The sequence below is a fragment of the Notothenia rossii genome, assembly GCF_949606895.1.
Source record: "Notothenia rossii genome assembly, chromosome: 4".
Lineage (NCBI taxonomy): Eukaryota > Metazoa > Chordata > Actinopteri > Perciformes > Nototheniidae > Notothenia > Notothenia rossii.
The window spans coordinates 15,059,036-15,086,686 of NC_136902.1; the positions used below are offsets into that span (position 1 = coordinate 15,059,036).

At 39.7% G+C, this 27,651-nt stretch overlaps 1 protein-coding gene and 2 long non-coding RNA genes across 3 annotated transcripts; 1 reads left to right on the top strand and 2 right to left on the bottom strand.

Moving 5' to 3' along the window:
- Positions 1–383: 383 nt before the first annotated feature.
- On the bottom strand, positions 384–2,374 carry LOC307037807. Its single transcript, XR_013807783.1, has 3 exons — positions 1,983–2,374; positions 1,226–1,273; positions 384–1,034 (listed from the first exon to the last, which is right to left on the bottom strand). It is a non-coding gene; the product is annotated as an uncharacterized lncRNA (long non-coding RNA).
- A 6,479-nt stretch (positions 2,375–8,853) lies between these two features.
- LOC307037805 lies at positions 8,854–12,121 on the top strand. The gene is made up of 3 exons (XR_013807781.1): positions 8,854–9,265; positions 9,973–10,051; positions 10,578–12,121. It is a non-coding gene; the product is annotated as an uncharacterized lncRNA (long non-coding RNA).
- A 3,076-nt stretch (positions 12,122–15,197) lies between these two features.
- Positions 15,198–23,916, bottom strand: LOC307037777 (cadherin-2-like). The gene is made up of 9 exons (XM_079678877.1): positions 21,132–23,916; positions 20,251–20,397; positions 17,788–18,092; positions 17,551–17,693; positions 17,239–17,463; positions 16,912–17,139; positions 16,649–16,773; positions 16,454–16,516; positions 15,198–16,368 (listed from the first exon to the last, which is right to left on the bottom strand). Exons 1-9 carry the CDS (start codon positions 21,165–21,167, stop codon positions 16,186–16,188), a joined length of 1,455 nt encoding a protein of 484 aa, XP_079535003.1. The 5' UTR covers positions 21,168–23,916; the 3' UTR covers positions 15,198–16,185.
- Between the last annotated feature and the right edge of the window lie 3,735 nt (positions 23,917–27,651).

The following is a 27,651-nucleotide window of genomic DNA, read 5'->3' on the forward strand; positions in this document are numbered from 1 at the left end:
ATATTTGGAGCATAATAACTGTACGCTGATTTACCATGTTTAGTTCTGACTCTGGGGACAGAAAGCTGACCAGTCCCTGAAGACCTGAGAGATCTGGATGGTTCATCATTTAGCAGGAGGTCAGAAATGCATTTTGGTCCTAAACCATTCAGTGCTTTATAAACAGCAGCAGTATTTTGAAATAATATTCTTTGACACACAGGAAGCTAGTGTAAAGACTTCAGAACTGGAGTGATGTGATCCACTTTCTTAGTGTTGGTAAGGACTCGAGCAGCGGTGTTCTGAATCAGCTGCAGCTTTCTAATAGATTTTTTAGTGAGACCTGTGAAGACACCATTGCAGTAGTCCAGTCCACTGAAGATACCATTTTTCCAAATCCTGCTGTGACATTAGTCTTTTAATCCTAGATATGTTCTTTAGGTGATAGTAAGCTGATTTAGTAACTGTTTTAATGTGACTGTTGAAACCAATAACTAATTTAACCCGCTGACAAGAGAGCCCACCTCCGAAGATCGTGACTGGCTGAGGGACAGACTCGGGGGCAGGTTCTCAGGAATTTCTTGGCTTCTCTCCCCCGAGCCAGAAGAGGAACACTACAGCTTGGAAACACTTACTGTTCCTGAAATTATCAAATCTGTTGGGCATCAGGGACCTGAGGCAATTGTGGCAAGCATGGCATTGTCTGAAGAGCAACAGAGGGCAATTCAGGTGGCTACCACTGGTCAGCGAACCAACCCAAACTGGCATTTGTTCAGGAAAGGAAGGTTGACTGCCAGCAACTTTGGAGCTGTCCTGAGGTCAAAGCGTGTGACTGCTTCCTTTATTGCCAGGGTGCTAGGGCAACAACAGGCCCTTGATGGTGTTTTGTCTGTACAGTGGGGGACTATGAATGAATGTGAGGGCGTCAGGGCATTCACCACTGCAACTCAGATGCAGGTCCATGAGTCAGATTTGTGGCACTCCCTATCAGGATTGTTGGGGGCATCTCCGGATGGTCTGGTAGGGTCTTCCGCTGTGCTGGAGATAAAGTGTCCCTACGGAGCCAGGGAAATGACAATTAGTGAAGCATTGCAAATCAAGGGCTTCTTTGTCAGTAAGGAAGGAGAAACATTCAGCCTGCGTGAGGAACATCCTTACTGGCACCAAGTGCAAGGTCAGCTTCACCTCACTGCAAGGAAGAAGAAATAAAAAAATTGTGAATTGTTTTTAATTTACATTTACTCGCCTTTGCAATGTTGTGGTTGTTAGAGTGTTAGGTTTCCTGTCAGCTCGTCTGTTGGGAAGATTTAAAATATAGTTTCATGGAAGTCACACCGTCACATATACTGTAAGAGCATTAAGACATACAGTACATAGGCTAAAACAAAACATCTAAAGTTATAACCTTGCACTTTGATAAGTCTTGTGAACATTTTCACTATTTTGACATTTTTATAGATGAAAATTGAACTAAAGAAATAAATGGTAGATTAATCCATATTGAAAATAGGTGTCAGCTGCTACACTAATTATAATAGTTATATTTCTTAATTAAGATAAGATATTACTGTATTGATCCCAATTTGGGAAATGTTTGTGTTGCAGCAGCATAACAAGAAAAACAAAATATAAGTTATTATATATACAAAAGTATGTGAGGGATGGAATATTAAATTGAATATAAATGTAAAATGTACATGTGATTTTACGTCCAAGAGAAGCTATGGAGCAGAGAGTTCTCTGCCAGCCAGAGGTGGTTTGTTATTAGTTCAATATGTCAAACTGATTTCCCTGACTACAATCTTTAGTTACATGGTGAAACGTTATGCTGCTTGTACTAATAAGACTTATCAAAAAAGCCACACAGGTTTTAATAGGATGTATTCATTATCTTTACTTATGTTGCGGTCTTTTCAGCAGCGCCATCTCTATAACGGCGATACAGTCACTACCCATTATTTACATTTCACTGTGACATGGACAAAAATGTAACGTCAGCTTACCTCATGACACGAATCCAGACTCTCCTTTGGAAAACATTGGCCGGGAAACGATAGAACAAGCACGTTTCATGCGAAGACCTGTGGCTGCAACCCGGAGCAAAGCAACAAACCATTGCGTAGCTAACTAGTAGCGCTAGCTTTAGCTAACGTTAGCCAATGAAACGAACTGCCGAGTAAAATTGGAAAAAACTGGTAATTAATTATTCTATAATTTGTAAAACTACGGTGTTAAAAACGACAATTTCAAAAATACAGATTCAAATGGTCAGATATAGATATACAGATACTAAAGATAGGCAGGTACTTGCTTTCAAGCAGAACACAGGGGGAAAAAAAAAACTTAGCTGGAGTGTTTACGTGTTCGGCGTAATGACGTACAACGGCCTCGACAATTTCTGTAGTCCTATTCAGCCATTCGGTAACAACCATCGTTTTTCAGACACGTAAACTCTTAAAAAATCCCCAGTGAGGTCACTGCTGATGTATTTAATGTCGTAGAACAAAACGTGATTTACCTCTTAAATTTGTATCAACCACAGACCTTATTTCGAGCTATTTTCCAAAACCCTATGGAAAAAATGCATTGCTTTTTGAGGAAGGAACCGGAAGTGCTAAAAATGCTAACTTACTTCCGGGTTTTAAGACGCGTCACTGCGGTTCTCTATTGGGCCAACTCCACCAATCAGGAGGAGACAGCCACGGACATTGCCGTTTGAAAGCGCTGTAGACGCTGTAGTACATATTTCAGGCCACCAGGTGGTGCTGTTCTGACTGAATCTGAGTAGGAAAAATGAGGAATGGATAAAATGCATGATCTGTTTGGTATTTTGAAAAATAAAAAGTTTAAATATGCCTTATATAGATATGGTCCTACACTATATTATTCAAAAATAGCATGATAGGTCCACTTTAAGATGTGAAAAAAATCTTTAGGGAGAGTATCTGGCTGACATTGCACCTGGGAGTGTGAATAGGAATCAATACTGAGTGTTTTTTATAACTAACCGCCGAAAACAAAACAAAAGAGATGATACAGTAGCATGTCAGTAACTTAGCTGGAACTCTGTACGCCTTTATTTTGCAATGAAGCATGACAGATCCAAATCTTTTCACTGGAATCTGCGATGAAATCACTTCTCATGAAAAAATAAAATACTTTAGAGATGTGTGTGTGTGTGTGTGTATGTGTGTGTGTGTGTGTGTGTGTGTGTGTGTGTGTGTGTGTGTGTGTGTGTGTATGTGTGGACAAAAGCTAGGGAGACCAGGGACAGTTGTAACACTTTTTGGGTTTTCCCCAATAAGTAAAAGAACGTTTACACTAGGATAGCCATTTTGCTATAATATACATTCTCAATGTGTCAACTACTGAAACAATGTATTTAAAGAGCAACTTCCAGGTTAAAGACACCTCTGAATAAATGTGTAGGAAAATGATGAATACACTAGATTTTCTAAAAAATATACAGAAATATACACTACAGTGACATCTGGCGTCGTTTTTGTAAGAAATGTTCACTTCCGCATAAAAAAGCCTCGGCACGTGACCTCCCGCGTGTGACGTAACATGGGGGAAACAAGGGGGAGAGCGGCCGGTGTAACGTATTAATAAACATGGATCCCAATGCTAGTTTCGACACAGAAGACACAGAAGAAGTTGAACATGAATATTCAAATGCATATGACGGACCACAACCTTATAATTATGAGCCTGCTAGGCGTCCAAGAGACCAGGAGCAGCCAAGGATTAGAAGAAATAACGGCCATCGGAGAGAAATTGAGCTGTGGTGTGAGGAGAACCAGTGGAGAACTGGGCAGCTATCTTGGTGAGTGACCGGCGTTAGCTACAGAATGTTAGCTAACGTCACATCACAACATTGTGAAGTTAGCTATCATGTATCAGGCTATAACTAACGTAGCATTGATAATATAGTAACGTTACTGGCAGGACTGTTGATACTGATCCATAACAGAAACTAATGCGCAAGTATCAGCCGTATCTCGCGTTACCTAATACAACTCCACACTACGGTGTTGTGTACCGGAGGAGAGACGCGAGATACGGCTGATACTTGACGATCTGGCGGAGAAAGGTTGTGGAGCCTCCGTTGATATGCCGTTGTAAATGGCTTGATGGAAAGCAGGTGTGTAGTCGGGGAGGGTGCACAGCTGATTGCAGCAGGTGAGTGGAGGTTGAGCCGGGAGCCAGGAGTGACAGCCACCACGCACACACAAACAACACAGACAGGGGGAAACAAACAAACACAAAGGAGACGGCTGGAGCAACACAGCCACCACAGCGTTACCTAATGCAACTCCACACTACGTCTTACGGTGCCGTGTACCGGAGGGGAGAGAGAGAGAGCAGCGAAGGGGGGGGGAGAGAGAAGTAATACGGTTTCCTGATAAAGCTGTGGAGAGCATGTGCTGCTGGGGGGTGGATGCACAACGCACCCAGGAACGAACGCTAGCTCCGGTCCTTTTTACTGTGGACTCGATGTCCTGACAGGCTGGTATTTGTGCAACCTGCACAAACACAATACTGCACCATGATTACATATGGTGAAATACAATGTAAAACTACCGAAAAATACCAGCTCACTAAAACACAACCGCTCAACTCAACTAGGTCAGAGAGCGGAGATGTTTACGCTTTGTTATGTAATATGACGCGTTTGACGTATAACCTTAAAAAAAAGCCGTTTTTAAGAGCAGAGCTCAAAATTGCTCCTTTCCCTCTGAATTCCTGCCCTTATGTCTCGTAAAACATATCAAATCCTACATTCACTTTTTTAATTGTAATTTTCAAGCAAGTTTAAGCATAAATGTAGAAAGAAAAAAACCCTGCAAGATGCTCTTTAAGTGTTTAATAAATAAGCACAGGTTGGAAAATGTATTTAAATACAGTCACACAACTGTTACAACCAGCCCAGTGTACAGGGACGGTTGTACAACCCAGTCTCACGGCATTTCGTGTTATAGTCACGACATTTAATCTATTGATTCGTGTTCACCAACACGATTTTCCCCTTTTTTTCTTCGTGTCGCACAAAACGATTTTAAAAGCAATGTCTATTGGTAGTATGTTTCGTGCCTGCAGCACGTCTTTTTGCCCGTTCGGGTCTTGGAAGACCGGAAGCTGTGGGGTTCATAAAAACATGTTCTTACTCAATATCAAGCCATGATTATTGTTTTTATTTTAAATCGTATAATGTCTGACTTTTTTTGTCGTCTGTGAGGAAAAGAAATGGGGCTCAGAGCCTCAGAATACTGAAATCTGTATTTTTAAAAATCTTTTTTTCCTTCTAATTTGTTATTCTTTTCTAAATAACACACTATTATTTACTCACCAATAACACACAATTATCCTTGTTTTTATTTATTTGTTTAATTCCATAATCTCTGGCTTTTTTGGCGTCCGTCAGGAACTGAATTTCAAAATAAAAATGACCGGAAACAGACGTAGGCCTATAAGGGACATTTCGAGCAACATTTCGATACACAGCCACTGATTAGCCAAGATCCTCAGCTATTGTTTAAGCTCGCTGATTGGATGTTTTAGCATGCATGTAGGGATATGGTGTTAATGCCATATCAAATCCGAAAAACATTTCTGAGTTCGGGATGGCCGAAGACACTACACTACCCATGATCCCCAGCTATCGTTTAGGACTACGTGATTAATCTTCAAGCTCTGGGATTGGATGTTGGAGTGGCAGTGCGCCAAGGTTACGCCGAGCGTCAAACAGCTGTTTGAAATGGAACGAAACCACGCCAGACTATCCAAAACTGGAATCGAACGCCCCCCCAGAACTACACAATGATGGCTATTGTGTTTCGCAAAATGTTCTATGGAACGTCTCTACTGAACGTTTTCGTTTTTCCCACAATTAGAAGTTGCCAGTATTAAACACATTGGTGTTATCAAATGTAAAACATATAATTAATAAATGGTTGAAAATCGCTTGTGTCCATAATGCGCAGCATTAATATATACCCACATGACAGCTCATTGTTACTTTGTAATTCTACTCCACTACAATTCAGAGGTTAACCTGGTATTTTTACTCCACTAAATTTATTTGAGTTACTTTGCAGATTCTGATTAATGATGTGAAATATAAACAACCCTTAAATCAGACTTTAGTTACATCTGAGTAAAATTCAGGGAAGGTGATTGTCAAGTGCCAACAATCAGGAGAGATATTTGATAGTTGGTGCTTGAGAAGACTAGAAATTGATCTGTAATTGACATGAATGGAAACGAGTAATAAAGTATATTCATGACTCGTTATTCTCTACTAATAGTTAATTAAAGACTGTATAACGGCTATTTTGCACATTCCTTTCAAGATTTCAAGATTTTCTAAGGTTTATTGACATATCATATACACAACTACGGTGTACTTATGCAATGAATGACAATCTTGGGTCACAGGTTCCTCAACAGTGCATTACAAGACATCTATCAATATGCGTGTATACCTCCACCATTAAACTGTCATATTCTGCACATTTCTTATACTATCTACATACATAAGAGTATAATTCATATGTATAATATCAGTTAAAATAAGTGCTTCAACATAGTTAACATTGTGCAATATATTAGATGTTAAGTACTTTGTCAGGCTTAATATTTATCTTTTGATACCCACAAAGCTTTTTTTTTATTTAAAAGAAGACCTTAATCTCTTAATATTTTTTTCATCAAATATAACACATAAAAACAATCATTCAATAACGTGCTTTAACCACTAGGCGGTGCACACAAGGTACACACAGCCATAATAACTTTGTATTATTAGTATAAGACACTTATGTATGTACAACCTCTGAAGATGTGTAGTTTTATTCATGTTTTCGCATAATTTTACAGCATATTGCTATGTTATTTCAGACTCAGTATTTACATTCTTATATTCAAAGAAAATCAGTAATATCTTTAAAAACTAGTCCTTTTATATCAGCTGTGCACCGTTATGGTGTAAATATAACCTATCTACAAATTAGATCAAATGTAAAAGTCAGCCGAATTAGTGTTGATATTGCTAGGAGACGTATTGTGTGAAGAGAAAATTGAAGATGTTGTTTAATTGTTGATATATTTATGATCCACGTCAAGTATTCAGTTTCGGCGTCATTTCTTCCAGTTTTTCCAAAGGTTTTCTCATCAGGGCTCTATAAATAAATAACTATGGCAGATCTGTAATATGTAATGCAGCCGAACCGTTTATTAAAATGCCGTTATGTGATGACTTTCAAAGAGAAAAGCAAAAACACTCGGAATAAAGTATTATTATTTATTTTTTTACGTTTTTCGGATTTGATATGGCATGAACACCATATCCCTACATGCATTGCGGCTAAAACATCCAATCAGCGATCTTAAACCATAGCTGAGGATCTTGGGTAATCAGTTCAGTGGCTGTGTATCGCAATGATGCTACGTCGGTTTCCGGTCATTTTTATTTTGAATTTCGGTTCCTGACGGACGCCAAAAAAGCCAGAGATGATGGAATCAAACAAATAAATAAAAACAAGGATAATTGTGTGTTATTGGTGAGTAAATAACTGTGTGTTATTTAGAAAAGAATAACAAATTAGAAGGAAAAAAAGATTTAAAAAAAATACAGATTTCAGTATTCTGAGGCTCTGAGCCCCATTTCTTTTCCTCACAGATGACAAAAAAAGTCAGACATTATACGATTTAAAATAAAAACAATAATCGTGGCTTGATATTGAGTAAGAACATGTTTATTTCGAACCCCACAGCTTCCGGTCTTCCAAGACCCGAACGGGCAAAAAGACGTGCTGCAGGCACGAAACATACTACCAATAGAAATACATTGCTTTTAAAATCGTTCTGTGTGACACGAAAAAAAGGGGAAAATCGCGTTGGTGAACACGAATCAATAGATTAAATGTCGTGACTATAACACGAAATGCCGTGAGACTGGGTTGGGTTGTAACACATGCAAGGGACAGCTGTTACATGTTAATAACGGTTACCCTTTTTCACACTACATGACAAAAGGGAAAGCTGTACAATTTTAAGGCAACAAGATTTTAATGGGGTTTCACACATCCTCCAACAAACAATGATCAGAACTTAAAACAGAACACCAGATGGAACTAGAGAATGCAATTCCTGAAGAAATTGCTAGTGGGGATGCAAATGCTGAAACGATGACGCTGAACTGCTATGCTGAAATGTAATGTGTAATGCTGCGTTCACACCGGACGCGATGTGATGTTTGGTGGCGGCGCGATTACATGTAAAGTCAATGCAGAGACGCGGACAGATGCAAATTCGCTACGACCGTGAGCATGAAGCGGTGGACGCGAATCCCGCGGCGCAATTGAGGCAAGTTCAATTTTTTCAACTCGAGCGTCATATTCGCGTGACGAGATCTCGCGGTAGCCAATCAGCGGTGAGGATCTCAGCCTGTCGTCACTGACATTCAACCAGAAAACATCAGCCGTTAGCTGTTAGCAGTTAGCACACAGAGCTCACAGCTCCTCATATCTGTTCAGAAACTATACAGCAGTTAAAGAAGAACAAACCACAGACTGTCTGTGTCATGGCGAATACAGTCGCTGGTTTATTTATGTCTGTAGGCCGTTGTTGTGAGTGTGGATGGAGCATATACAACGTTAGCTTAGCCTGATCGATCCGATCTCCATTCAGAAAACACGCATTTTAAAAAGTTTTTCAGTTTTATTGCTTATAGATTATCAGAACATTTCAAAGGGGACACATTCACATTGGATATTAACCAAGCTCTGTGGAACATCCGGGACGCCCATACGGAAGTGGCACACACTGCAGTTCTTATATTGGCCGATAGGGACTGACTGCAGAAAGGAGCAATTTCCATAGACCCCCATGTTAAAATGCCCAACTTTACAGCAGAAAAAAACATGTTTCTACCCATGGATGCAATACATATTATTTTGAATATAGTTAGATTCCACCTTCATGATTATGGATCTGTGAGTGAATTGTTTTCTAACACGACCCTTTTATTTATATTAGGTCTTAAAGTTTTTGCATAAATTAGGGCGTGGTCACATTGAGTGACGGCTCTGTGAAGTGACTGCTGCTGTTAGCTTCTTGTCTCTCTGCTAGCTGCTCCGTGAAGCTACAGGCACTCTGCCTGTTCAGCTCATCCAGGGAACACAACTTGCCCCCGGCCGTGTTTGTTTGTTCTTCATGCTTATATATCGGACTATTGTGACTCGCTCTGCGGTTGAAACAGACGGTGCATGAATGTGGTTTTGCGGTAAGTGAAATTCGAGTACTTATTTATGTATTAATGATTTTAATCAGCTATGTAATTAATGTTACGGCTTGGGTTAGCGTGTAAGCGAGTGCTAGCTACATCGGTGCTAACGATGCTAATAGTAGCCTCCAAGTTAAAATCATAGGCTATATTTATAAAGGTTAAAACGAAATAGACAAGTGTTAAGTGGGATAATACTGTACATCAAACGGCTTCTGTTTGAGGTTGATAAAATCAGGTCATCCTTGTAACTTAAAGAGATGATTATTATTTAGGTAGGAACTGTATGCATCGCTAAGGTTCATTTAAATTGTCTACGCTCAAGTATGTAGACAAGCTAATGTCGAAGTTGTATATGTGAAATCAACCTCACAACAAGATGTGTGTATATTCCAATTATTAATGTCATATTTCAAGATGATTACTTAGATATTACGATATGGTTGGTTGAGCTGGAGTTCATTTTTGAGCTTACACGTTAACATCACAGTCATCTGAAGAACAAACCCAAACCTTGTTGTTTTTATGAATTGCATTACCAAATGGGTATCAAATAAACAGCAAGCATTGGTAACACAACTTCCAAAGTTACATTAAAATAAAAAGGACCCTGACTCGGACAATACACAATCCAACATGTTCAACAGAAGAGAATCAGTTATATTGTTTGTACACATGGTACTTTACATATATTTGTTTGTTTAAAGTGTCTAGGTGATGCAGACAGGCTGGACCAGAGAGTGAGAGACAGAACTGGACTCCTCACAGCAGTGAACTTCAGCACAGGTACAAAGAATCAAGAAAGTATTGACTTTAATACACTGATATACATTCCATTAAACAATACTAGATCACCTACACACCAGTGAAGTTGAGGGTTTTTTCTGTGCAAAAAGTTACATTTAGATGTTAACAAGCAACATGATTTTGTAAGCTTTCTAATTTAATGTATTAAAGGCAAAGATATTTAACACATAGTGAGAACTGCTACTATTTATCTCTCAATATTGTCTGTAAAAAACATGGTAAAAGTTATTTTTTCAGTGAGACAACAGAGCAAGCTTCTGCAGTTGCACTACGTTTTGATAACAGTTCAATATTATTTTGATAACATATATTTCAACGTTGATGAACTTCATACTGTTCATTCATAATCTGATTGTCTTTGTAGCTCACTGTTGAAATAAAAAAAAAAACTTACAATTACAAAATAATTATATCTACAGCCCCTAAACACACAAACACACCGCTTTCATAAATAACACACTTGTTCAGCAATAATATGTTTTATGTTTCCTGTAATCTTTGTTAGGAAAGGACATGCCTGAAAGACACAACATTTTCTCCCTCTCTGAGGGTCAAGAAGAACATCCAAGAGGAAAATTAAAAGCTGATGCTATGAGATTTTAAGACCAGTAGACTACTTTTATTGTAAAAACAGTCACCTGATCGAATGCACCTATTTCCACATCTACACTCCATCAGCTGATTATTTCTATTTGCCTCGCTTTATGAGCTTCACATCACTTGTACCGCAGAGTTTGCAACATCACAAATAAATGGGGCCAATCTTCAGTAAGAATAATAGACAAAAGGAGTGCAAATACAATTTATTTAAATGTGAACCAAAACTTAATCAAACATGTTTTAAATAAAAAGCACATATGGACAGAAGGTGTAAACCTATTAAATGTATGAGTAAACACATTTAGTCAAATAAAGTGACAGACTAGGCCTGTGCAGTTGGTATCAGCTTTGCCCAGCATGGGCTCCTCCATCAGACCAGGTCCTCCTTGCAGAGGAAAGAACCTCAGTCCTCTCCAAACCAACAGACAGGATGTCCATCACACAGAGGTTTCTCCCTGAAGTCTCTGCAGCTTTCTGGACACCACGCTGTCTCAATCCGTCCACACTGAATATGAGAGGGGGAAAATGAAAATAACAAATGCTTTAGACCAGGGGTGTCAAACTCCAGGCCCGGGGGCCAAATCCGGCCCGCGACTTCATTTTATGTGGCCCACAAGAGCTTGCAAAGAATATAATATGTTTATTATACGGTTACATGCCGTTTTACAGAAGCACATAAACAATAAAACAACATGTCCCACAATGCATCTCATTTTGTGACATGCGCACTGAAGAGACTTGCAATTATTTGCCCTAGACTTCTGCTTTCAGACGTAGTTAATTATGAAGTTATTACCCTATCCGATAATAATCCAACGCAGAGGCAATAATGTAATATAATACATTATTTTATATATTTATATCGTCTTAAAGTTACAACCGGCCCTTTGAGTGCAACCTTAATGCTAATGTGGCCCGCGATGAAATTGAGTTTGACACCCCTGCTTTAGACAATAAGAAACATAAAGTTGACTGTTGAGTTGCTCAATACTATTACTGTATAACTAATGTATCAGGTTAAGAGGCACATTACAATAAAGATTGGTCTTTAAATACATGTTGTCTTTTGAATTGTTTGTCCAAAGTCAAGGATCTAGAACTGGTACTTAGTTTTAATGATAAAGTCTGGTTATTATGCTGTTTGGAGGAGGCCTCACAGGTAAGAGCACTAACTAGCTACCATCACATGTACCTTCGCTTGACTTAAATGTATTAAACGTATAATTAAGTGATATCAAAATATAAATAACTAATGTCATGCAAACATATTAATATCTGCTTGATTCCAGTGTTGAATTTAGCACAATTGCATACAAACGTTAAGGGATTTTAAGATTCTGAAGTATTATGCTAAAAACTCAATAACTTAGATTATTATTTATAGTTTTGCTGAATAGTTTCATGTCGGCTTACCTTAGAAACGTAAAATGCCACGGCAGTGTGCAGATGGGGAACATGTTAGCTTAGCTTGGTAGCTTCAGCTAGCTCTGGAACTTTCAGCTCGGTGGCAGCAGGTCCCGCCTCGGCTCCGCCTCTTTGCCCTTATTTGGAGCAGGCTGGAGAAGGCGGGAGTTGAACTCTGACGTCAGTGTCGAGCCGTTAGTGGCCGACTCCGCCTACTAAGGGCTTCTCAGCAACTCTGCAGAATCCTATGGGTGACGTCACGGACCCTACGTCCATTTATATATACAGTCTATGATATTAACCTATGGATTAACTACAGCATCGTTTTTATCGTTTTTATTCCATTGAAGACCAGTTTTGACCAGACAAAACCAAGGTAAGCCATGTTAGCGTTTTAGGCTACCTAGCGCCACATGTTTTGATGTACGTTTTTGTTGATAATGTTGGGAGTTTGTATCTTTCAGTGTTCAGGTGGGCACCGTTAGATTCTGTGTCTTTACGATCATAAACGATGTGTTGGATTTGCAGCTAGGATATGTAATAAGGGAGCTAGGAGTGATTTTCGGTGCAGTAATAGGTTAGCATTTTTCGCTCGGGGCTATTTCAGAGGGTCAGTGTTAGCATTGTGTGTTTTTTTTGGAGAAAAAAAATGAAAAAGATCAGTTAAATGAGTTTTTTCCCGTTATATGGATATAAAATATTTATAGTTTATTAAATATTAAGGTTCCTTAGACGTTGTTTCCTGCAAATGACGCGATTTCGGCCCCGGAACCGGGTCCGTGGGGCTTAAGAGGGGTATCTCCTCTTGCACTTGATGTTGCTCTTTTATCTTCTCTTGCACTTTATGTAGCTCTTTTATCTTCTCCTGCACTTTATATGTCGTAGCGACTACATTGTACTGCCATGTGTTTAATGCTTGTATATGCTGCTCATGCTCTTTCTGCATATCATGTATTTATTTTTGCTATGTATATAAATGTCAGGTTCTTGTTGTATGTGAGGGACTACGGATGGAAATTAGCTCAATGCTCAACTCCGGCATGTTTACGTTTTAAAGCATTATTTGTTTTTAAATGTTCACCAATATGCATTATCCCTCTTCAAATAAACGATTAAATGAAATGAAAAAGATATAAATGAAGTCTGAAGAGTTTCTCCATTGACTTCCATGTTAAAAATGTGTTTAATTATGGGATATATCTCTGGAATTATGAAAGTTATGAATGAGAAAAGTAATAGCTATTGATTCCCGATCGAGCTGTATGTTTTAATGTTTGAACGGAGTTTCTGCGATGTGGAATGTGGGAGCAGAAGAGGCCCAAAATAACCCGGTGGAATAAGAATAAATCATTTGTGCTTAGCTGTATCAGCATTCCCACTAAATTAATCTGATTCACAGTTGTGGCAGGTGTAAAAGTAACTTCCATCTGTGCAGTCCTTGTGTGCCAAGGCTTTACAGGAGCAACACTGCAGCCAGGTCTCTTTGGACCTGGAGTAGCTCTCCAGACACACACTGCAGTATTGAGCTTCATCTTCATCAGATGAGTCCTGAATCTTCTGCTTCTGGTTGGGTTTGGGGTTTTTGCAGAAATTAATTTTTCTCTTCAATTTAGACTTGTTTGCGTTAGACTTTTTTTGATCAGCCTCGAGTTGTTTTTTTAATGGAGTGTCTGTGAAGACAGCGGTTTCTCTTCTTTTTCTCCCCTTTGTTGTGCAGGGACGCCGCCAGGGATTTTGGGCCCCATGAAAATATATCACATTGGGCCTCACCACCAGGCACAGGCCACGCAAACCATGCACAATTGCTGTAACCACACCTCCAGAACCCAACTGACTCATTTATGCTTTAAATAACTCTACCTGCACAGGCTCGCATCTATCTTGTAGTCCAATACTAAGCGATCAATATTTACTGACACTGAGCTGTGAACATACAACACTGTGCAGACTGCAAATTCTACTGCAACATTCTGCTGCAGTAGAATTCACTATTTGATATAACACTGACATTCCTGACAATAGACCTCAATAGTCATCTTTTATGGTGTACATGCCTTTTTAATAACATTTTTGAATGGAACATACATAAATCAAAATAAATATAACTTAAATATACATGACCACTTAAATTAAAATAAAGTGAACATTAACACCAATATTATAATTTATAAAAATGCTATCACAAGAAAAAAAACATAAGCAGCAGATTTTCTAATTAAATATACATACCAACTACAAAATAAGCGGGTATTAAAGTGTAAATGGACAACAAAACGGAAATGGAAATGAAAAGGCCTGATGGTGGTGTTAAATCAGAGCAAAACTGGGTGACATACTGTCACTCTCTCTTGTCTTTCTCTCCTTTCTTTTCTTTTTTGAAAGCCTGACTTTGTTAGTCGTTGAGACATCGTACACACGTAAGTACTCGCATCCCTGCCTCACATGCTCTCACTCTGCTAGAAAGAGCGGTGCCGCACAGCGTTTGGAGACAGGATCAAACCATTACATGTAAATAGAGGGGGGTATACAGAGGCCTTGGATAATTAACTTTTCGAACAAAAAAAGTGAAATGAATCGTACGTTTAGTGAGTATATTATCAATATAATGTTATATTAATGTTAATTATTGATGATTGATGAAAGGTTACTTAAACATTTTTTCTTAATGTTCTACAATTTTTGGGGCCCCTGTCATTTCACGGGCCCTTAGAATCGTCCTAACTTCTCACCCCCTTACGGCGCCCTTGTGTCCGTGTTACAACCATCCCAGGACCACCAGTCATGTTTTCACCCCCTGTGAACCTGCCTGATTAGCTTGACCCATATTTAGCTAGTTATATTTGTACTAGCTTACAAAACAGTGATTCTAATAATACTAGTTTGGATTCCTAGACATTTGACCTCAAGACAGTATCCAAAAAATACATCATATCATTGTTTATTTATTTTTTACCTCAGAAACACTTTTGCTGATATCTTTCGCGAGAGATTTAAACATGGCTCCTTTTTTTCACAGCGATCGTTTGATCTAACTGAGCATGTGCAGAGTGAGTGCCATCACTCTAGCTTGTTTGTGATTGAAGGCGTTACAACTGTCCCGTGTTACAACTGTCCTGTGTTACAACTGTCCCTTGTCTCGCTATGTCGTAGGGAGGGGAAAAAAATTCACGTTTAAATTACTTTATTATATTTAAACCTGTACGCTAAAGCAGGCTACAAGAACTTTGAATACTTTTGTGTCACTTTGTTTTATAGTACAAATCCACAGGTGCTTGAAGGCATGGCAGTGAGAGTAAAACTGCCACACCTAACTGCATCTTCCGTGCCAAATTAGTGCAAACATTAATACAACAAGTTCTGCCTCTTCTTCTTCTGACAGACTGAAGGGAACCCATTGTAACTTGCATTGCATGAAATCCAACAAGACCTAATGTTTTTGGCAGCGACACATTTGATTACGTGAAACCGTCAACAAGACTCAACTAAAATACCTTCGGACAAGCTGCATGACATTTCTGATGCCAACACCCACTAGCTGACCCCCTGAACATGAAGTGGGCAAGTATAAAAGATAAATCAACACAGGTAATTATAGTTCTTCAAAATGAAACCTGTGAAGTATACATGGTCTATTGAGTGGATGACAGAAATCCTATATACTATGACATATTCAATTTTCCACAGATTTATAAGCAATTTTAAAGCATAAAAAAGTAAACTTCCCTGACATAACGTAAATAACTAAAATAGATATTCTGGAACCCAACTCTCCTAAAGTAACAAAGTTAAAAAAACAAGCAAACACCCGCAGTCACTGTAAAAACATAAACATAAAGAATCACCAGAGCATGAAAGTTATTGCAATGCATGAACACAAAAAAAGACAGCCTCGCCTACATAATCCCTGTTTCTCGGATCGATGCCAATATATAACATATGGCTCTAAATGTATCTGATTATTAAGTCCACAATGCACACATACAAAATCCAACCATTGTGGTGCTTCCCTTCTCAAAACATCCAATCAGATCAGTCCATCACAACAATCTCAAACTTGAAATTAAGAGAAACATAACGATATAAAAAAAATCAGTCCAGCGCTGCCTTTTTTAAAGCTTTATGTTCTTTTCTTGTATTGTGTGTTGACAGATGCCTGCCAAGGTCTTGAACTTTGGCCCCAAATCATCCAGGAAAATCATATCTTCTCCCTGGTCGCTTAGTGACAGCTTATCCAGTGATGGGCTTTTGCTGCCCAGTCCCTCATAGGCATACTCTTGGGGCGGGTACCCCTCCTGTATAACATACAGGTTATAATATAACAACACAAGTGTTTCATAAGCCTGTTATTAAATGTAGGTATACTTGTTCTTCACTTACTGGCTTTCTCTTTGAAGGCCTTCTTGGTAATTTGATGTCTTTGCGACCGTGACCCAATTCCACCTGTTGAAAGTTAAAAAATGTTTTTTCTTTGCAACAAGTTACAGTTATTTTTCCATAATTAAAGTTTGTACATCACTGAAGAATGAGGGGAGGTAATAAAGTTCACGTTTATTATGCAAGAAATGTATTTACGTTGCAATCAGTTCCGGGTTTCTCAATGTTACTCGTTATCAGATGTCCTGAACCTGAATCATTATCATCTGGCATTGGTTTGTGCTCATTCTTACACTTCAGCAGAATCATCAAGAGTAGCACAGCTGGGAGACAAAGACCACACACATACAGATCAATGCATATACGTTTATGTCCGAAATGACTTTACTGTGAAATATTTTTCTTCCACATTTGAACTAAAGGGAATCTTTACATATTGTTCTTTCAGACACGTTTCCTACCTGAAAGCAGTAGCATGCTAAGAAATATGATCCCAAGCGCTCCTCCTCCTACTCCGGAGCCCTTAGCTTTGCGGATGCGACAATTTGGCTTCGTTAAGTAAACACAGTTACACACAATAACTGACAGATTGTAAACTGCTTCCTCGCCCTGGAGGCCAGATACCTTCAGCACCAAATCATACTCTCCAGAATGAACTGTGCGCTCCTTCACCAGTTTGGTTGTATACCCTGTACATAAAACATTCATTTTTATATTGTCAATTCATTTAGCCTTTCGGTTCAAAAGGATATAGAGGTTTATTTTCAAAACTGTCGTTACTTTCTAACCTTTTGTAGGGTCAATCTTCCACTTGCCCTTCTCTTTTTCCTGGAGCTTGAAGGAGAAAGGTCCACCGAAGGGGTCTTGATCAAGGTTGAAGGCAGTGATGTTGGCCTGAGAGAGTCCATCAGATTGGCAAATGTCCAATGTTGTCTCAGTAAACTCTGGCACATTGTCGTTTTCATCGGTAATATGGATGTTGAGGGTTGCAGTGCCTGTCATTGGAGGAAGACCTGGTGACCAAAACACATGTACATTTTCATTAGTGAAGACATTTTAAATAAGAACAAACACAATATAATTATTCCTGACGGTCATACCATTGTCAGCAGCATATGTTGTGACCTTATACGTATTGTCTTTCACAAAGTGGGACTCTCTGTCGATTATCTTGGTTGTGGTTATATTTCCAGTCTTGGGATCCACTGTTACCCAATCAGCTGGGTCGTCTCTTTTTGTGTATCTGAAACACACAATCAGGCCTTTGCGAGTTATTTGTTGACCAAATAATTGTAGTCACGTGAGACGGTCCGACAACTAGTCAATTAATAACTTACACAATTGTGCTGGCACTGGAAGCGTCAGGATCCGTAACTGCAAATGTCGCCAGGTAGAGCCCCGCCTTGGTATTTTCCGCCACCGTAACGTGTTTGTTAGTCATGTCAAAGATTGGAGGATCATTGACATCCTCCACAATCACTGTCACTTTGGTAGTGGACAGAGTTAGTGTGTTACTGCCAATAGTGTTGACTTTCCAAAGACCAGTGGTGCTTCTTCTTTCCACCTTGCATGAGTAATATGGCGCTTCATTCTGTACACTGATATTCAGGTGTTTTTCATGACTTTCTTCATAGTCCAGAGGCTGTTAGAAAGAAAAAAAGGAAAGGAATTTTTGAAATTCAAGCCATGTCACCTGCTGACAGCCATAAAGTTTGTCACTGATAGTTGTCAATTTCTTCAAAAACAAGAATCCCAACAAATAGTATGAATTTCTAAAGGTTTCACTCTCTTTAGCTCTCTTTGTTAACACTGCTGCAGTTCATCTAATCAATTAAGGGCAATCAAAGGCACAGCATCATACTCAGAATGTAATGTTACTGCTTAGTGTGATCGAAAGTGATTTATCAACGATAGAGCCTAATTGGATGTTAAATACCTTACCCGATGGAAAAACTACTGGATACTGGTCACTTTATCTGTGCTAATAAAAACATGTCGCCTGTGTTTCATAAAAAATCAGGATGATCACACAAAAAATACCTTTTCTACATACAGCAGTCCTTCATTTGTCTCAGGATCAGTAGTCTAGGAGCCATATGTTAAAATGTATATTTGAATATTATAATCCTTTGTTATTAGTGCTATCATATAATTTATTTGAATCAGCCCTGAGAAATTGACGGCATAGATGACCGCAGCTGTACGTGATTACGAGACGTTATAGCCAACGGCAGCTGCTGGTGATTGGGTGTGAGAAGGAGAAAGAAGCACCGAGCAACATAGTTTTTTGACCTGAGAGAATATGTGTTTGTATTTGATACCTTTTTGTGTAAGTAAAAAACAAACTATCCTGAGACGTATTTTGTCTGAGTCAAGCTTATTTGCTATCTGTGAGCCGAATTTTGGATTACTGGAACTACATTTGTCAAAAAACTACGCTCTGGAGAAGCCGAGCTATGAAGGAGGGATTCCAGTGACGGCGTCGCATGAAAGGTGAAGATAAAGACTGCTCTTCCACAGAGGGAGATCGGCACATTAAGTGGGACATCCGAGGAACAAAGACGGTGAAGTGGCCTGTTGTTATGTTAATGTTTGAAGACGGATGGGAGATCGCTACTCTCTGACAGAAGAGGCAGTCTGAATGGATCAGCTGATTCCAACTACCAGCTGATTACCTTTTGCTTTTCGTTTGTAAAAGAGTTGTTCTCTAAGAAAGACAGTGCAACAAAGAAATTTTCTATAAAAACGAAGCGTTTATTGTTGGACACCTTTAGTTGAGTTTAAGCTTTCCATTCCGAGAATGGAGTTGACAGCAGCAGTCGTCGCCGTCAAGGTCGACAAGATGCTAAGAAGAGAGCTTCAGGTTAAGCTGGAGAAATCTATCTTATGGAAAGACAGTGCTACTGTACTGAAATATATTGAGAACGAAACATCTCGCTTTAAAACTTTTGTCGCAAACAGGATCTCAATCATTCGTGAGGCTACTACACTAAGCCAATGGAGATATGTGAACACTTCTGTGAACCCTGCGGATCAAGCTTCAAAAGGTCTGAAAGTTGAGAGTTTTATCCAAAGTGAGAACTGGATACAAGGCCCACGTTTCCTGTGGAGAAATGAAAGTGAGTGGCCAGAAAGACCAGATCTGTCAAGCCATGTTCTGGAAGATGACGATGAGGTAAAGAAGGCACCTGCAGTCTGTCTTACAATAATAGACGAAGGAGTTGCCACAGTGAGCAAGCTCATTGATCATTATTCAAAATGGTGTAAGCTGAAGAGAGCAGTGGGATGGTTTCTCCGGATGAAAGACCTGCTGCTGCAACTCAGTGGAAAAAGGAAAGAGTTTCAAGCCGCCTGTATTAAGTCAGAAGACAACCCTGCAAATCAAGAAACCTTTCTTAATCAGCAGATGAAGAAATACAGAGCCACACTAAACAAGAATCTGCTCACCGTGGAACATTTGGAGTTAGCTGAAAAAGCGCTTGTTCGCTTCAGCCAAAGGCAGGCATATCTGGAGGAGATCAAAGCTTTGGAGAAAGGACAGACTCATGTCAAGACGAGTAGTCCACTAAGCAGATTGGATCTGTTTTGGAAGACGGCGTACTTAGAGTAGGTGGACGGCTAAACAACAACCCAAGCTGTGTGTCTGTTTCCTTTTTTTCTTGATCATAGGCCTGAAAGGTTAGCTGTAATGCAATAGCACAAATTGTGACATAATGAAATGCTTTCAAGGGCACACAAACACATACACTCACATCCAGGAGATAATTTAAACAATGCAAATTTAGTAAATTCCTTCTAACCTTTAAAACTCTGAACTTCTCGTAGTCGACGGGGCCATGGACAGTAAGCATTCCTGTACTTTCGTTGATTTCTAAGATGTTTTTGGGTTCTTCTTCCACACCCTGACCATGTATCTTGAAAAAGCTGAATTTATTTTCAACCTGGAGCTGCAGGGATTAAAACAGCACAGTAGTGAACGGTGGGATCTTGTCATACATAATACCATTTATTTCCACTTATTATGACTCTCTGTAAATACACACTGGGCCCAGCTCGTATGGGAACCTCCTTCATGGTCTTCTCGAATAGTAAAGGAATCAATAATCCAGTTTCTTTTTTGTTGCTTCAGAATTATGGACTAGCAAACACTAGAGAAAAACATTCCATTCCATAAGATTAAGTACATTTGGCATTATTTTGTTTAATCATGATTGTGATTACTAACACATACAACTCTTAACACATTGTTGAATAAGTTGCTTAATTTATACAAACACTTGTTAAAGCACTGCTCTATATTCTATCAATAATCTATAATATTAGCAGAATTAACCAGTTCCTTCAGCATTGACTTTTAAAATATTTATAAATATTTGATTTGTCATTTACAAACTGACTTAATTTTAAATAATACATTTTTTGATAACCCGACACATCTGTATCGTTTTGATGATATTATCATATAAATAAATACATTAACGCTTGGTTACTTATAGAATATATTATGCAGGTAAAACAATCTACTATATATAGACAAACAGTGAGATTACTTGAATGAAAAAATGTTTATAAAGGCAGTCCATCATGCTCGAATCAAAGGCTTAAGTGAGTATCAAGTAATAATTGTTTGAAATATTCTCAACCAATCTGTCCAGAAATAATTCAAAAGATACATTCTTACCAGTATCAAGAACAGCCTAGGGTGTGTTATCGCCATCGCGAATCAAGATTGTGTGTTCTTAATCCCTTGGTTTTTAGACTAAAGCTGGGATGCACCTGGATTACAGTTTAAATGCAACTCATGGCAGCAGCCTATACCTGAGAGGGGGCGGGGCGGGGCCACAACAAAAGGGAGACACAACACATTAACGGGTAGAAAAAGGTGTTTATTTAATCAAAAACATGTCAAAATAGACACTGGATATACTCATCAGAGCCGGGTGCCTGCAGGAGAAAGCAGAGAGCCCACAGATAGGAGCAGAGAGGCTTTAAATAGCTCCAGGACACCAGACCCAGGTGCCCTGAATCACCGTAATCAAGGCAATCACTGGATCCAATGCAGCACAGACGGAACAGCCACACCCTCTCTACTGATGGACCCACAGTGGCATCACAGCCCCCCCCTTAAGACGGGGCCCCAAAGGGGTCCACGACAACCCAACATCCTTCTTCTCAAATCCAGCTTTTATGTCCCACTCCTCCTTGGTTTGGCTGGCGTTGAGCCACAGCATGTAGGCGCTCATCGGCCCCTTGGGCGCACCGAACTCCTTCGGCCTCCTCTTCTTCGGCCTCCTCTTTGCTTTGTGGGGTTTCCTCTCTTTCTTCTCCTTCACCACTGGAGACACACTTGGAAATTGCAAACCGCTCTCATCTGGCTCTGCAGATGCCAACGGCCTGGAAACCACCACAGGCGGTGGCACACCTGCCCACACAGCACTACCAGCAAGATCGTTGCCCAAAATCATCTGTACCCCATCAAGTGGCAACGCGGGACGCACACCGATAGACACAACTCCCCGTACCAGCACTACTGTATGACGTCGCACAGGAATCAAGACCATCTCCATTCCCCTCCTCAGCACAAAATCCCCAGTCTCTGTCTCCGACGAAAAAGGCAACGCAACACCTTAATCGGAACATACTTGTCACTACCAACTACTGACACAACGGCTTCCGTTATGAACGGCCCAAAAGCAGAATCCACATCCAAATCGGCACAAACCAGCTTCCTATCAGGCACCATGCCCGATCCTACACCCTGCGGTTTTTTAACCAAAACGGCAGAACAACACATGGCTGGAGCATGTGATGAAGAACGAGGCTTCCCCTCAGGTTCCAGCAATGGGCACTGCTCCTTCCAATGAACCTCTTCTCGGCAATAATGACATTGTTCCACTCTTGCGTCCTCGGATCGCCCCGGACCTGCAAATCTGCGGGAGGAGCCTGGTGATAACTTTGCACCACCGCGGGAATAGCCACCATCTTCTCCACGTCTCCAATCACCCCTAGACCACTTCTCAGTAAAACTGCCCTTATGTGTCAACACAAAATCATCGGCCAATTCAGCAGCTCTAAGCGCGGTGGAAGGTTTCTGCTCATTTACATAAGTGGCCACACGCTGAGGGATAACCTCTTTAAATTATTTTAATACAATGAGTTCACAAAGACCGTCAAAACTGGCAACCTTTGCTGCCGCGCACCACCGCTGAAAATGAGAAGTCAAATCACGGACAAACTCCACATGTGTCTGCTTATCCCCCTTGATCCAACTTCTGAACTTTTGACGATACGCTTCAGGAACCAGTTCGTGTGACTTTAACACTGCTGATTTTACTCTAGCATAGTCCAAAGCATTTTTGCCACAAACAGCTGAAAAGGCCTCCTGTGCTCGCCCAGTAAGTACACACTGAAGTAACAGCACTTTGTCCGAATCTGACCAGTTTCTTGCCTCTGCTATGCATTCAAATAGAGTAAAAAAAATGTCAGGGTCACGCTCATTGAACTTTGGCACTAACCGCAAGTAAGAAATAATATCGCCATTACCTGATTCCGACCTATCAGACCCATCCTCCACCGGAGCAAGCTTGCCCTCTCCAATCAGCCGTAGTCTAGCATATTCCACGACACATTTAATCTTTTTCACCTTCAGCACCTTCTCCACCTCTAAACGCTTCTCTACCTCCTGCTGCTGACCCCTCAACTTCTCCTGCTCCAACCCCAACCTCTCCCGATTAAATTGCATGGCCAAAAGCTCCTTTTGCTGCTCGAATGTCAAACCAGCTGTCCGAACCACTACCGGCATGACCTCTGCCGCACCAGACTCACTCTTCTGCAACACTCTCTGATCCAACAAAGATGATACGATGACAGCTTTAATCTCATCTTTCCGTTTGCTCCCTACAACAGCAATGTTATAATGCTCTGCTATTTCGATCAACTGCGCCTTCCGGCAATCATCTAAGAAAGACACTGAGGACGCATCCACAAACGCCAACAAAGAAGACATAATATATTGCCTATCCCAATCAGAAAGCAAAGTATTAAACTGTCAACACGCATGGGCAAAAGACAAACCCAACAGAGAATTTTCCCCCTAACTGCCTAACCAAAATCTTACTAATGTGGTGCCGAGGAAAGGGAGTCGGAGGCAGTGTGTTTAGAAAGGAGGTCCACTCTTTATTATAGGTTAACATCCAGAAGGTAATACACGTCTGCTCTGCATGACAAGCTAGCAGGACTGAATAGCTAACGCTACCAGTGTTCCCACTAAAGGGTCCGTGTAGCAACACAACAAGCAAGGTGAATTATGGTCCACAATATGGTGTCACCACACTAATCACTCACCTAGTCTTCATGTGGCTTGCGGCCCGTAATTACGCTCTGGAACCCAGCGGATTTATGGAGCTTGGTAACACCAAGAAATCACGCGGATGTGCCCCCGAGACAGCTGTCCGAAAACAGCTGACACTAACCACGTCGACACAACACTATGAAAAAAAAAAAAAACAGACACCCCCAAGGGGAAACGCCACTTAAGCCTAGCGGGGAAAACACCTGACGACATTTCAAACACTAAAGCTTCCTGAAACCCAAAAAACATGATGTGTCCCCCAAATAGCAGCGCCAAGCCAGCACACAGCTGGACCACATTAACTAATCAGCTGCTCAACTGACGCCATGTGCTCTGAGCACTACACAAACTTTCTGGAAATAACCCCTAGGACGAGCCCCCATTTGTTGCGACCTGGCTCAGAAGGCCACAACAAAAGGGAGACACAACACATTAACGGGTAGAAAAAGGTGTTTATTTGATTAAAAAAACGTCAAAATAGACACTGGATATACTCATCAGAGCCGGGTGCCTGCAGGAGAAAGCAGAGAGCCCACAGATAGGAGCAGAGAGGCTTTAGATAGCTCCAAGATACCAGACCCAGGTGCCTCGTCCAATGCAGCACAGACGGAACAGCCACACCCTCTCTACTGATGGACCCACAGGGGCATCACAGTAACACTTTTCTTAGAGATATGTGAGAATAGTTATGTTACTATACCTTTACACTGTTGATGTATCAATGCAATCATTTTCATCCTTTTTATTTAAATAGCTTTTTTCCTATAGAAACCTTACAAAGTGCTTTATAGTGGTGCAAACACACAAATACAATAAATGTTTAAACTATGTTACAGAAAGCACATCTAAATAATTACATTTTTTTTATTTAAAGAATAACTGGATTTCATAATACTCTAAAGGCAGTTAGCTTGATAACCACTATGGAGACCCAAACTGTTGACATGCATATCTCTATGAAGACAACATATATTGTAAATGCAGTACTTGGTGTGGCAATGTATTAAATTAATGTTATATATTTTTCCTGTTTAAACATTTTCTATAATATGCAACCCTTTATCACTGGGTCTTTGCCAGGCAGGACGAGACGGACACAGTTACACCATTGACTCTTGCTTAGATTGCACTGCTCCTTGTTAATTAACTATGTCATTTTGAATATAAATGGGAAGATTTTATAAGATTTTATAATGACCTGAGTAATAAAATGATTTTGAAGAATTTCACAATTGCATGATTATATAAATGTAATTTGATTGTAGATCATTTCATAATGCATGGTTTTATTTTATTTGTATACGTCTTTTTATTTCATTATAGTGTACAATAATCGATGCCATTTCATTTACATTTTAGTATCACTGTACACTCACTACACTCCCCACTCCCTCCCTCCACCCGTACATGCCCATACAGGCAAAACCAAACCAAAAAATGCTTATCAAGATAACTTAATAAGTGGCTTTATTTGATACTAAACACCTTTAATACTACTACATAATTCCCAAATAATCCAAAGCATTAACAGCCTCATTTTCCTATCAATTAAACACTTTATAGTGTGCGTGCGTGCGTGCGTGCGTGCGTGCGTGCGTGCGTGCGTGCGTGCATGCTCTTCTCACTGGTTTTGTAACATCCCCAGAAAAAGTCTCTGATCAAACCAGACTACACTCAGAGGGCATACATTTATTTATAATAGAAAATGCTTCGAGCTGCTGCTGCATCATACAACACTCAATGATAGGTACTAAATACGAAAACATTTTGGCAAAATCCACGTGTGTTCGGCACAAATCAATCAAAATGTGGAAGTAAAGAGTCACGTCTTCCTCAGCCAGTGGCGTTGCTTTCCAAGTATCACTGAAAAAAGCTGAATTTCAGAGCCATAAAATATACTTTTCACTTCAAGTGTCAATTTAATATTTCTCGGTTATTTTCTTTTTGCCCTCGCTATACGATGAATTGTAAAGCTGAATAAGGTTTACTTTTAAAATGTAAGGTAAACATAAAAGACCCGTTTTATGTTTTCTATTGCAAAAGATAAAGGACTTGCTTTATTGATTAAGAAAACAAAAGGTTGAGAAGTTAACATTGCTTTTTAAAAGATATAAAAGCTCTTTGATAATATGCAAACAGAAATCATATTAGTTATGTTGTGACCTTCAGGAATTAGACTGTGTGTGTGTGTGTGTGTGTGTGTATGTGTGTGTATGTGTATGTGTGTGTGTGTGTGTGTGTGTGTGTGTGTGTGTGTGTGTGTGTGTGTGTGTGTGTGTGTGTGTGTGTGTGTGTGTGTGTGTGTGTGTGTGTGTGTGTGTGTGTGTGTGTGTGTGTGTGTGTGTGTGAGTTTGTGTGCACTTTTATAACAACTGACTTCTAGTTTAGACTTGTCCTTTGAAATCAGTTCCTGGAATAAGATATTTTTAAAAGTATTTTAGATGTTACTTTTACTGCAGTTGTTTTATGGTACGTAGTATGAGGCTGAGAGACAAAGCTAGCTTTAAGTGTTATAAATAAAAACATGCATTATGAAATGTGGTTAAATAAGATTTGACACATCACTTTTCTTTATAAAAACAAACAAACAATGTATTTGAATTTTTGGGTTGATAGGGATAAGATATCAAATTAAAGGTCAGATTACAAAATTCAAATGTAATTTCAGCCCCAGAGTGCCACGGTTATATCAAGGCTGCATTCATTCAGTTTCAAATAAAGTGTTGTTTCTTTCGACAGTTGACTTTGAGTCACATTTAATTATTACTCATTCCCACGTGTCCAATAGTGATCGTCAGTCCTAACAATGGGCTTTGTTTTCTGGTGCTTCCATATATTTTCAGTACATCAACATAATAATTCATTGTGTATCTTCGTCCTTCAAAAAGCACAACATCTGTGTGTGTGCTCATTGTAATAACATTAGAAATATGCTGACTGACCACAAATGTAATGGTATACTATACAACATAACTACAGTGGCTTTCATTCTGTTTTTACAAAAGCACCTGGTATTTCTTGGATGTGCTGGCGATACAGAGGAATGTTATAACCTAATTTACAACTACCTCTTCACCTGAGGACAATTTGAACTGACAGTCTCTAGATACTTTAAGATGTGACAAAAATCTTTAGGGAGAGTATCTGGCTCACATTGCACCTGGGAGTGTGAATGGGAATCAATACTGAGTGTTTTTTATTACCAACCGCAGAAAACAAAACAAAAGAGAGGATAGCATGATACATCAGTAACTTAGCTGGAACTCTGTACTGCATATTTTTGACATTTAAAAGATGCGGTTTGGATTGTTGTGAAAACAAGTTGCACAACATTGGTAGACAGAAAATCATGTAGGGTGAAAGTTGCAGTTGCAATGACTTTATGACCTAATGACCTGAGTAATAAAATGATTTTGAACATGATTATATAAACGTAATTTGATTGTAGATGATTTCATAATGCGTGGCTTTATTTTATTTATCTGTTTATTTCATTATAGTGTACAGTAATCGATGCCATTGTGTGTGTTTGTGTGTGTGCAGGGGAGCCGCCAGGGATTTTGGGCCCCATGAAAAGATATCACATTGGTTACTTACTGTAACTGTATACGCCTTACTGGTCTAGATACTTTAAAGGGGACCTATCATGCAAAATGCACTTTTGTACGTCTTTTATACATGAACATGTGTCCCCGGTGTTCCAGGGAACTCACCAAGTGTCAGAAAACAAAACCCTCTCTATTTTCCTCCATACCCAAATCTCTTAAAAAGGGGCTGCAACGGATCTGATACAGACTGATACAGATTTGAACACTTCTGTGACGTCCCGGAAGTAGCGCTACGGCTATTG

Coding starts and splice junctions, on each gene's coding strand:
- LOC307037777 (XM_079678877.1), bottom strand. CDS start 21,167: ATGGCGATAACACACCCTAGGCTGTTCTTGATACTG. Junction 17,694..17,787: donor TCCAGTGCCAGCACAATTGT/GTAAGTTATTAA, acceptor TGTGTGTTTCAG/ATACACAAAAAGAGACGACC. Junction 17,464..17,550: donor AACATATGCTGCTGACAATG/GTATGACCGTCA, acceptor TTTGGTCACCAG/GTCTTCCTCCAATGACAGGC.